The sequence below is a fragment of the Anser brachyrhynchus genome, assembly GCF_964034855.1.
Source record: "Anser brachyrhynchus genome assembly, chromosome: 1".
In the NCBI taxonomy this organism is placed as follows: Eukaryota; Metazoa; Chordata; class Aves; order Anseriformes; family Anatidae; genus Anser; species Anser brachyrhynchus.
The window spans coordinates 36,844,306-36,856,768 of record NC_137694.1 but is presented as its reverse complement, the minus strand read 5'-3'; the positions used below and the strand labels follow the sequence as shown (position 1 = coordinate 36,856,768).

Below are 12,463 nucleotides of genomic sequence, written 5' to 3'. Positions count from 1 at the left end.
CTGAGAGAGACTTTATTCACTAAAAACAGTCCTGGAAGCAAGTCCTTTTTTTCCTCCAGGATTCAGGGCTGGCTTCCAACGACTAAAGCCATGTGAGGGCAGTTATTGAAAATTTTTGACATTCCAACCACAAATGAGCCAATAAATACCTTCTCCACATGTGCTTCAAAAAGAAATTGGAGTGGGGTGGAAAAGAACTAAATTATGCTACCTTCTTTCTGCAGCCAAAATGTCTATACTTACAATGACCACCTTCAAAACTTCAGCGTCCTGGCACGGGGCCATTTCCCTCGTGGTTCTGCTTACTGTGATGTCTTCCAAAAAGTGTACCTAAACCGCTATTACTTCCACACATTTTGTAGTAAACTAAAAACAGACTCTAAACATAAGCCCCGGGACTTTATAAGACATACAGTGTTCATTAAAAGTCACACAAGACCCCTGGCCGTGGCCTCCAAGCTGCAGATGCTTGTCTTTTCGGTGGTGTTAATTTGTAGGGGTTAGTAAACAAGTGCAGAATTCCTGGGGAAAAAAAAAAATTGCTGGGGAGGATGAGGAAGCACCAGCGAGAGGAAAGGGAGAGAAGAAGGATGCCTGTGTTTCGAGGACCTCGCTCCCTTCGCCCTGCCTTACCTTTCGGTCCCCTTCTCCTGAGTGACATGGTACTGCAAGGGTGTCAGCCGCTTCCTCAGCTCCTCCTGGGAAAAGACCACCTTACAGTCTTTTTTATCCCTACATGACCCTGCAAAGGGAGAGGATATGGGGAGAAGGAGCCTTTTTAGCTTAAATCCTGAATAATTGCTTTGGCAGACGGCCACAGCATAGCTTCTGCATTCACTTGTCAATGACCAGACCAGTCCCTAATGCACGAAGAATGGCTCAGCTGAACTGCAGCTGATTATTTCTTCAAATCCAAGTTTAAAAAGAATTTTGCTTGAGAGCCAGGTGATTCCACTGGAGCAGTGACAATGTGCTACAGCCAAAGCCCTTCCGTGTGTTGCGCACACAATCATTCACAAGAAAGTTACATTTCCCAACCATTAAAAAAAAAATTAAAAAGCTGCAAAAAATAACTACAACCGAAATGTTCTTTACAAGACATCTATATTGGAGACTTATGGTAATGGGCATATGATGTTCAGCCGCAACATCCAACGATTTTGTTACCCTTAAAAGTAGCTCAAAATAAATCTTTAGAATTCAAACACAGTTGATTTAACTTTTAGTAGCATCCTAGTCCTTTTACTTTATCACAGTAACAGTTGGATTTTTCCCTGTTGAAGCACTGGAATAGGAGCCCTGAGGAGCAGGTCATTTCTTTGCAACAAGAGGCACCAGGTTCAACAGTAAAGTTGCCCTAACATTTAGAGTTGCTATTGAAATTACCCGTCTTTGAAAATCCCATCTTATATTTTGCTTAATTCACACACACAAAAAAAAATCCAAGGAGCACATAGGGATTACTGTGAAAAAAAAAAATTGTATAGTGCAAAAAATCACATTATGAAAGAAAAAATAATAATAAGGCTGCTTTTGAGAATGAAAACTCCTGAAGTAATAACAGAAATTACCAAATATTAAAATAACTTTGATATTCTCTTGCAAAAAACGAGCTGACATAGTACGGCAGGTAAAAAGCGCTCTAATTATGACAGTAATTAAAATACGTTACAATTAGAAATAAACAGTCCCGACAAAAATATTTTTTGCTAGTAATGTATATACACTCATAAAAAGACCAATTGTGTTCCCAAAGTAGAGGGAACAGAGCTACCCATCTGTATGTCATTTAGTACAGGAGAGGCAATGGCAGGTTTAAATTACATGGTATTGGATTGCAATTTCCTAACATTGGATGCTTTTCTGCTTTTTTACCTTGAGTCATTACTAAGGAGTGTTCATAAAAAGTAGCTTAAAGCACAGATGCTTGCAAATCATTTAAGAAAAGATGTTTCTTTCTTCCTCCCCCTCTTCTTTTCCTCATTTTTTTTAATGTGTGGGGGTGGGTGAATAGGGGAGAGAGAAAAAGAATAATGCTGTTGGTCACTACTGGCTAACCCTAGGAAGTATTTTCAGGAAGAAAAAAAAGTAAAATTGAAAACATCTGATTGAAGTAAATAGTGCAAACATAAAAAGCTTTACTAGTGAAAGAAAGGTATTGAAAAGCGACTTTATTTCATAGATTAGAAATTACTTTTGATCTAAACATTCTTAAAAACAGATTGTTTTCCACTCCGAGCCATCTCATTAGCTGAGCTGCAGAGCCTGCGTTTTAATGGCAAGCTTTGAAAGAGCGCTGCTGTATGCCTTTGTTAGCTTCAATCTTATTTGGGAGAGGGATAAAGATTTCATTCCAGTTCTCTTTGTTTGTCTTTCAAGAACCACTAAGGCAGTATTCACACAAATTTTGCAGGAATGTGCCCTGTGCCATAGCTTACAAATTATTTGGTTTTGGTGCACTTAAAGGTCACCTTCCAAATTAGCAAAATTTTCCTACATCCTGGCTTTTCAACCTTAAATGTAAATATTGTTTCCTAACTGTAAGTGAGGTTTGTTCTTTATAACATTTGGTTGCTTATTTAAAGATGTCAAACTTTGGAGGTTTTTATTCTCACAACGTGCTGGGCTCTAGGACTAATAAGTCTTTCAAAGGATAGCTAGCAGGGAAAGGAAGCATATGCATTATATAAATAACTATTGTTACGTTGCATTATGCAGTTCAGAAGGAAACCGTTTGAGAGCTGGTCTTCCATCTAATATTTCAGTATCAAAGAATTAGTCTAGAGAGCAGCAAGGAATCCTACAAACCAACACCTCTTCACTTTCAAAAATATCTTCCAACTGTTTTTTTTTTTCTTTTCCAGAAGTTCATTTGCTCTTTAGCTATTCCAAAAAAGCAAACTAAGCATAACCCAACAACGAAAAAAAAGTTATGCAAAACATTAAATGTTTTACAGAAGAGCCAGCATTCCCTCTTTGCTCTTCTTGAATTTCTCATCTCTTTCAGAAATGTTCTTCAACCAGCAGGCTCACTACTATGCACAAGGAAATTTCTACATGCCACTTGATCCGTAACATAGATCAGAAGTAAGGAGCATGTTATAAAAGATTTTTCTCCATCGCTTTTAATAATTAACTGCACGTTTTACGATACAGACGTGTATTTATGTCTGCAGGGGAATCTTGCTAATCTGCACGGGGGTAAACTGCAACCTGCCCCAGCAAAGGTCTCTGCGGGTTTCCGATTTAATGGAGTATACAGCAACAAAAAGCTATGGTTGCACTACAAATCAGAAAGGAAATCTCTTGGTCCAGCCCTCGGCATTAAGGAACAGCCCTCTTCCGTCAGTTGAACTTACTCCTTAACTGCTAGCAACAAAAAAGAAAGGCTCAGTAAACTGAGCACGCTGTTTCCATACTGCCAAAGAGACGGGGAGGTAATGCAAGACTGAGCCACGACTGGAGGGTGGAAGGATCCATTATCTGAATCGTGGCTAGCCTACAAGCCTTGAGAAAATGCAATAAATCTTAAAAATGGCAGGACGGGATTCTGGTAATGGAGTCCTTCGGTTGGGAAGGAACTACCATGCAAGGGGGACAAAAACGCTCAACCTGCGGTACGAGATCGGCCACCTCTGTCTGGGAACCTCCTTTACGGGGTGTACGGGAGGTCTGCTCCAGTCAGGTCTGCCTCTACCTGGTGTGGGGACAACGTAAAGCTACCCACATCTGCGTGCAGCTACGAGGGAAGCTGAGACAGGTAAAGCTGCTAGCAAACCCACTGGGTTGTTAAAGAAGGGAATAAAGGTGGCCCTGAGTGCCTTCCTCGCTCTGGTTCCCCAGAGGAGGGACCCAATGTGGCTCTGTGGGAAGGGGTCCCATGGGCAACAAAACCCTCCAGGGTGACTCTGGCCTGAAGCAAGGCTCTCCACTCACTTGTAAATGGTACTGCTCGAGGCAGGAGCCGTCAGTTTTGCATCAGTGTGATTACATTACTAAGGTAAGGCTAAATTAAATAAGCCTAATTAATTAAGTGAAGATAAGCGAGTTTGGATTCATTTGGTCTATCTCTGGACTCTGAATGGGACCTAACTTGTTCTCCAGCGGCGATGCGCTCCCAGCAGTGCCTTTTGAGGACCTGGGGACAGCTCTGCCTCTGACCCAGAGGCTCCAGCCAGATCCTGCTGTTAGGAGCGGGGAAGGCAGACTTCCAAGCGCAGACCAAATGCCATTTATTATCATTTTCTTCTGCTGCACAATTCACCCTCTCCTCTGAGAGACATCTTTTCCTACAATGCACGCACAGATTCTGCTGCAAGATCCGAGTCCAGATGAAATCTTTCCCATCAGCGCACCGTGGTGTGCCTGTTCTCCTTGGTGTTCCTTGGGAAAGCAGCAACACACAACCCTTCCAAAGCAGGCACCAACATTTCCACTTCAGGCCACCTGCCTTCAGCCTTTTTCCAGCAGTTCCAGCAGTGCTAAAAGCTTCTGGGATCTTGGAGCAGGATGGAAAGCCTCTCAAAGACAAGGCCAGGCTCACAGATCTTAATGCATAAACATAAAAAAAGAGTTCAGGAGCGTGAGGCAAACAAAACCAGAAACACTTCTGGAGCCTTTGTGGCGTTCCTGTACTTAGGAATGGCTTTTCTGAAAAGAAATGCGATGTGTGCTGCAATTTACTATTCACCCACAGACCACGGGCATTTTAGAGTTCAGCTCTGGAGTCTGGAGGCCTTCCCTATAAAAATGAAGTGAACAGAAAGTATTTGCTGGGTGTTGACCTGATAATGAAGACATTAAGCATCTCACCTCACATATAAATTCCAATTTCCATCGACCTTTTCAGACCTGTGGTTCGTAGCGCCGGCGAACAAGTGCCATTTCCTTCAATACCACCGATCGCAAGGAAACGAGCAACAAGATACGTCCAGGCAGACTGACACGAGTTAGCAGACCATTACTCCTCACCACTCAGCCCTTCACCTGCTCCGGTGTGCCGCAGGGTGTCGAGCAGTGTCTGACGTGCCCTGAAATACCTTGGCGCTTTGCCTGACGGCTTTCCTTCCTTACATCGTCTTTTGAACCGTCCTAATGATTTTCTCTTCTGTCTTGTTGCTTCCCATCACCACAAAATGAACTCAGCTTTTCAGCTTCATGGAGGACACGGCATACGTTTTCCTCTTCCTACGTATGCTTATGTTCCACCAGCACTAATGGACATTACAGTCATGCACCGAGCACATGCCATTAAGACTTCCTGAATTAAATACAGCAAGATCAAATGTTCCAGCAGAGCACAGCCATATAATAAATTGGGCTCCCAGTTTTCAGTACTACTCCTTTTAATATAACTGAGCATTTTTTTAGGGGCCTTGCAGCACGTTTTATTATTCATACACTACCACAGCCCCAGTCCTGCAATGTGACCTGTGTGGGCAGACCCCTGAGAATATGCATAGCTCCGGCAACTACAGAAGGGTCTGTGAATGCAAGTAAACCCGGCTCCAAGCACACATCTCCCTGCTTCCCACAGCCCATCCCTCCGCAAGTGGGTTGGACCTTACTCATCCACGGTAAATTATCTCACACTGATGCTAAGAGGAATCCTGCAAGGTTAAAAAAATATTCATGTACGTTACTTTACACAAATACCCTTACAGATGATATCACTAACACTCAGGTTTATTAAAATTGGAATCTCTCATTTTTAGTCTTTTAAATTTTGTTTACACAGTTTATGCTGCTTGTTTAGAGTTTTGCCTCTCTCTCCCCGCTTAGCAAAAGGAGGATGGACGGCTCTGTTTCACTTCTGTTTAGTCTGCCCTCTGCAGCCTTTAGTCTGTAGCCTACTGCAAACAAACCGGGAACTGCTGGTCTGGTTAACAAAAATTAAAAAGGAAAACAACTCTTGGAAATGCAAATCGGTGCAAACAGTTGGGTTAGCCTGTAAATTTGAATGCTGTTTTACAAAACCCTGTATTTGATGTCATAGATCTTTATGTACTCCCATCACAAGCCATTTTAAATCATCTAAGCATGCTGCTGCCTAGGAGAAATCCTACAAAAGAACTCGAAAAAAATGGGAGGTCAAGTTTAAGTAAAATCCATACTTGGTAATTAAAGAAACCCTGTAAACATTTTACACATTGAAAGACAGATCTGTGGTTCTTCTCTGAAGATGGCTCCTTTGCTTTCTTGCTGTAGGTAGCTAACTCCCACCCGCTGCTGAAATGCCATTTGCAGTTTCATGCAAGCATTAGGAGTAATGGGGCGAAGACCATTTCCACTACATTGTGCGTTGAAAATCCAAAAGCTGGGTACCAGGACAACAGCTAAAATTTTGGGTCAAATGCCAGGTTCTTGTCTTACAAGAACAACACCAAAAAATTATCCATCTTAAAAAAAAAAAATGGTTTGCTTAATACCCAGGAGGGTCACAGGGCCACAAGGGAAGGCCAAGCCAGCGCTGTGCAAATTCACAACCTTCCCATGCAATCGAGCAGCAGAGCCAACAAGTGTTTTTTTTTCACCTGGTCATCAGCATGGCTGCTGGCTTGTACAGATGTAAGTATTCCAAGTCACCATCAGAGATCTACCATGTAAGACAACAACTTTCCTGAGCACTTAAGGAACAAGCCCCAAAGTGCCAACTAAGGTGGCTCCACCACCGTACGCTCATTTTCCTGCGGGCACAGCAGTTGCCTTGCTGCTCCCCCAGAGCCGTGAGGGCCTGTGCCCCAGCCTACGTGGCCACGGCAGCCGGTGGTCCGCCAGCCAAGGAGACATTCCCTGGAAAAGGAATCCAAAGCTGCCTGCTCTCCCTGCGAATGTGAAAAACATTCAACAGAGGATGGAAGTGTTTTGCACAGTGGGAACGGGGGAAAGAAAAGCAGCTCCATTTGTCCTCTCCAGGGACAACCTCGACTCTACCTCCTTACCTTGCATGAATACAATCCACGGCATTGCCAGCCCCGGCCCCACAACCTCTCCCGCTGCAGGCACCGAGCACTCCAGCGTCAGCTCGTGCTGGTGCAGGGGGGCAGAGCTGCCCTGGGGCTTTCCGAGCTCCCAGCTCCCCCAGGACGGTAGCAATGGCAGTGATGGCAGCATGCAGCGATGGCAGCATGCAGCAGCTGCTCAGCAGTGGCTGGAGAACAGAAGCACCTTCAATATCGTGGAGAAAATCCTTGTGGCATTAGAAGCTGCCTGTCTGCTGTGATGGCCGAAGACGGGGCACAGGGCAGCCGAGCTCTTTGCCTTGCTCTCGGATGCAAACCAGGCGAGACAAGATCAAGATCTACGGGTACAGCAGTGGGGGCGGAAGCGTTTATAATGATGGATTTCTCTTCCTCTCTCCCCTATAGATAAAGAGACTTTTGTTTTGCTGATATGAGCCTAGCACCTTTCACAGGCACTACATTTGTTTAAATTAAAAACAAGAAAGGCAGAGACACTGAGCAGTCTGTATCTGGTCAGTAGATTTCTGTCAGAATCAATAAAAGGGGGCACAACATATGGAAAGGCATTTTATTAACGGCAGAATTAAGCTGAATTTAATAAGAGTGCTTTATGCTACCTTTTGCATTTAAAATATTTCAGTGAGCCATCAAAATAAGTTTATTCACACGGCTTTAATAAAGGTTTAACCCTGCAGCGGAAACAATTAAAAAGTCAGCATTTGCCAGCGGTTACCGCGGTGGTGTGTAGCTTATTGTAGCATTCAGGCTGTTGCTAAATCCTCCTGCTGCTTCCTCCACAATAGTGATGTGTGGCCTGTGAAATGAGCACTGCGTTTCAAGACCCAAGGTGCCGCCGCCTATGCTTGGGCTGGGGGTGGAGGAAAGGAGCGGGGTGGGGGAGGTCCCTGCTCTCCTCCAATTCCAAACTGCAGCCCCGACCTCACCCCGTGAAGAAGTCGGCTGCCTCCGGCCGTCCTTCTAGAAGGGCCCTGTTGGCAGAGAGACAGCCAAGAGGCAGCAAAGGGCACAGAGAGCAGCGGGCACCGCCATGTCCTGGCCTCTGGCCCCGCAGCGCCGAGCACCGCGGGCAGGACGGGCTGCAACGTGCTCTGGCTCTTGCTCTGCTGTGGCCACCACAGCAAAAATATTGTAGCCCCCTTCCCTCCCAACGGACCAAGGGTGGAGGAGCAGCCAAAAGGGTTGGCAGTTGCCAGCTTCTCTCCCTAGTGGGCCTCCTGGGCCTCCCTATGGTTCCGTACGATGTAGGCCGGAGCAGGGCACCTCCGTTCCCCAGCCCCTACCCAGCAGGGTTTCTTTTGCAAGAAATGGCCAGATGAGGCACAGGTTTTGCTTGGAACTAAGACCAAGCATCTTCTGCTTCTCACCCACCACTGGGATGCAATTTCTCCCTACTCCTCGTTCCCCCCTCCCGTTCACCCCCTGTGCTGCAGCAACCCGTGGTGCACCCAACAGCTGACTTCTGGCAGCCTCTGTGCCTCCCACGCCTGACTCCTGCTCTGTGCCCTCGAGGCCCTCTCCATGTGCCATCCAGTTCCCCGCAGGCACATCCCCTGGCTGACCCACTGGATCACCTCCTCCATCGCTTCCGAGCACGCTCTGGCCAACTTGAGGGTTAACATCCCAACCATCCCCCGAAATTGCACCTTTTCTTGCTTGCCCTCCTCCAGCTTTTCACCAGATAAGATCTCCTTCCTCTTTGTGTGCTGTCATCTCTCCTTTACATCACATTCTTCTGTTCGTTATGCACTCCTCGGAGGAAGGACAAAGCTGGGAGTTGCTTTTAATCCAAGGAAAAAGGGTAAAGGCAGCCCTGAAAGGGCTTCTCAGACCTCCTGTTAGACACTCATAACTAAAAGAGCAGCTTTTCACTGGAGCCTTTAAAACACAGAAACCCAGTTAGTGCTGGAACGTCACCTTTCACATCCATCTTTTACATTACATTTCAGCAGAAAAAGCAGAGAGCCCGAGCTGCACAGGGCACAGCAGTGGAACAGAGGAAATTTATGAGCTCCCAGAATTAAAACATTCTTGCAAGAAAGGCAAAAATGGCTTGTGGTGGGTCCTTTACGGGAGCGGGGAGGGAAAGCAAATGACCTTAAGAGATCCTTCAGGGAATACGTCAAGGAACTGGCTCTGTGCACAGGGCTGGGAGCACACGAAACTTCTCATCCCGTGGTACTCAGCACCGCAGAACCCCTGAGAAGCCCCTGCCCAGACGAGGCACAGGCAGAGCCTCCGGGTAAGGGAGAGAATGAGGAGGAGAGCAAAACCCAGCATGAATGAGGAGTTAAAAAGGGGGCAAAAAGGGGTACACACCCTGGATTAAAAAAAAAAAAAAGGTACATTAACAACAGATTTCTGGTCTGTATCATTCTAATCTTTGCAAGCATCAGGCATCATAAGAGTATCACTCCCATTGGAATATCTACAAATAAATTTTGTTTTAAACTATATTAAATAAAATTTTGTAGACTGAATACTATTGTACAAAATAAACATTTGTAAGTACAAGATTTTTTTTAAGCAACACCAACATTGAATATAGTTCCATTCAAACAGCTACACAAAGGTAATTTTTTAAACCATTCTCAAGCCATTCAAAAACTATAACTTTATGCTCTATTATGATAAAGCAGCATTCTATGGTCATTACCACTAAGAAGCAAAAGAGGCATACAAACACATTTATGTATTAATGGCACATGAACAGCTTTACATGCTTATTTGCTATTGTGCTCACATAGTGCACGTTCAAGCATTTATCGAACTGGTAATTCTCATAATCCCCGGGAGGGAGTAAACCAGGTAATTTGTAAGACTGTATTTTAAGTTTAAAAGAAATTCCAAATTGATATTTGCTATTCTTAAAATTATTATTATTATTTAATTAGCTTCATTGAATTGAGTTTTGATTTTTGCCCCCCAACCAGTTCTGAGAATCAAGAACATCCATCTGAGACCTTGTATGACACATGTAAGCCCAGAGCAAATTTTTACATTCAAGTTATAAACCCCAGAAAATAGGGATTTATAACAAAAACATTGACAGGCATTTAACCATAGCCATACTAGAGGGTATTGTTATACAACATATCAGTCTCACTTTTATTTTCTTTCAGATCATGTGAAGAGCCATCTGTAATAGTACGTCTCTGGTGATACAAATTACGGAAAGCTATGGGAAAGTTAAAACATTCATTATGGAAATTACATCTCTGAACACACAAACATACAATATGAAACGTTTTCAGATATAGCTTAAAACACACAAAGTTTAAAAGCAACTAACGCTCTTCGAACACACTAGACTAAGGTCTTTTCTTGACTTTTCATCGTTGAGGCCAGATCTGGCAAACACTACACGCACAGATAATTTCACTGACATGAGCAGTTTGAGAGTTCAGAGGGACAAACGCATAGGAATAAGTCATGTATGTAGCTGTTTGCAAGATCTGCTCCTAAAAGTAATCCTTTATGTTAACAAGATTACTACTAAAAGTCCAGTTCTGAGAGTCAGTAATTTTCTGTTCACAAGCTATTCATTTCAATTTTATGGAAAGACATTATACTGAAACTTGGAATTAACAACGGTTTAATAAAACAAATTATGAGAAACTATACCATAGATATTTATTTAATAAAGACTTACACCATATGCCCAGCACCATCTTCATACAGATGTGTTGTATCTTAATCTAATCCTAGAAAAGCATGGTTTCCTACTAGCAATTAAACACTTCACAACAATTTAATATTATCTAGGACTTTATTATTTCATACAGGTCCTGGAAAAAAATACCAAGTCTACTCATGTAATGTTTTCATTATTACTTTTGCTTAATTTTACAAATACCATAATTTTCTTCGATCTACAGGAGAAGCAAAGCCAAATTATCTCATGCAAAAATGTGATGTAAGCAGCACAACATTCAAAGTGTTAAAGAAATAAAAGAGATTTTTTAAGAAATGAGAATCCATAATAATTAAAAGACACAGCAAAGCAAAATAAGGTATCTCTTTACTTTATATCTTGGTGGTCTGCTACAGAAAACATATGCACATGGAATCTGCATAATCATTATTTTATCAGTTACTTGCTGGTATGCGCTGAAGCAGCTGAAGTAGTTTTTACAATAAAAAGTTTGTATTTGTTGTTGTGTTTAAAAAAAAAAAGGGGGGGGGATTTAATTTCTGTGAACTAAATCCTGGCAGGTGCTGAATGCATCCTACATTTCCAAAGAAATTTAAAGCATTCAGCTCTAATACAGATCGCTCAAGAAGTGACACTTCTAAACCACACAAAGAATAACAGAGCTGCAATCATTGCTGGAAATGAGATCGCAAAGCAAGGTGAACAGAGTTTGTGTACGAGCACAGCTTTATATGATTTTCCCCAATGCTCATTCTTTTCCTAAAATACTCCTAAATGTTCATGAGGTCTCAGGGCGTACTTTAGGTATGAATGACTCCTGAATGGGAAGCTTTTCATATAGTTCAGGGTGTGCAAAACCACATATGCTTGGTGCCATCTGCTGGGCCTGCAGGGCTATGGCCAGCCTTTGCAATGCCTGCTATGAAAAAAGCGCTGCGCTTAGGGCAAAGCATGCGCTGGCTGCGCACATATTGAAACGTTTAGTCCTAACTTCAGAAAAGAAATATTTTTAAAATACAATTTGGAAGAATGTGTCCACACCGCAGGTGCTAATATACAAATGGAGAAAGAGCAAGTATGAACACTTCTCTGTCCCAACTGTTAATTCGGTTTACGAGTAGTCCAGCATAAGTCACACGTGCTGGCAAAAGTGTCTCAAGGAAGAGAAAGGTCACCCCTATTCTAAGATACATCTTAACATCATGTCATTCATTTAACTTGCTTCTGATCTACCAATATGACTGTTTGTTAAATATAAAGTAAACATCACATGGCACCATTTTGCTCCCTGCAGGATGGTCAGAGGTACCATTACAAGCACAGAAACTGAAAGGACACTTTCTCATCGAAGTCCTTGTCCTGTAAATATTTAACTGCATGGAATGTGAAAGTGTGCTAGGATGCCCAGTGCACAGCTAGGCAGTGTTTGTCTCAGCCAGAGCCTTCGCCTCGATATCTAAGCTCAAGGATGAAACCCCTGCCAGCACCTTGCTCCCTTACACTAAAGGGACAGGGGTTCCAGAGGATGAGCAAGTCTCCTTTCATATCAATTTTTCCATAGAGGCAGAAGCAGACAAAACTGCACCATTTCAGACTCGGAGGATACGTGGCCTGAAATGATACGGTTGCAGAGCTGCAGTTCACACAGAAATGGATGGTGGGAAAAGCATTAATCCAGTGTAATGGTAGAAAAAAAGTCATGAGAACTTGGGGCGTTTTCTGTATACTCAAAAGTTGAAGTCACAGTGGATTGTGGCATTTAAACAGATGTTGTCTCTCGATCTCATTCCCATGTTTAATCTGATACATGCTATACCATTTACTTGTA

The 12,463-nt window shown here is 43.2% G+C and overlaps 1 protein-coding gene across 4 annotated transcripts in view; it reads right to left on the bottom strand.

The window, feature by feature from the left end:
• The window catches only part of MSRB3 (methionine sulfoxide reductase B3), an 84,708-nt gene that overhangs the window by 51,283 nt on the left and 20,962 nt on the right, over positions 1–12,463 (bottom strand). For 2 of the 4 annotated variants that reach the window (XM_080576664.1, XM_080576662.1), the window contains 2 exons: positions 10,087–10,158; positions 634–742 (listed from right to left, as the gene is read on the bottom strand). In XM_080576664.1, the coding sequence (XP_080432790.1) occupies positions 634–742; positions 10,087–10,158 (181 nt within the window). The remainder of the gene's footprint in view (positions 1–633; positions 743–10,086; positions 10,159–12,463) is intronic. The other 2 variants (XM_080576665.1, XM_080576663.1) reach the window with 1 other exon arrangement.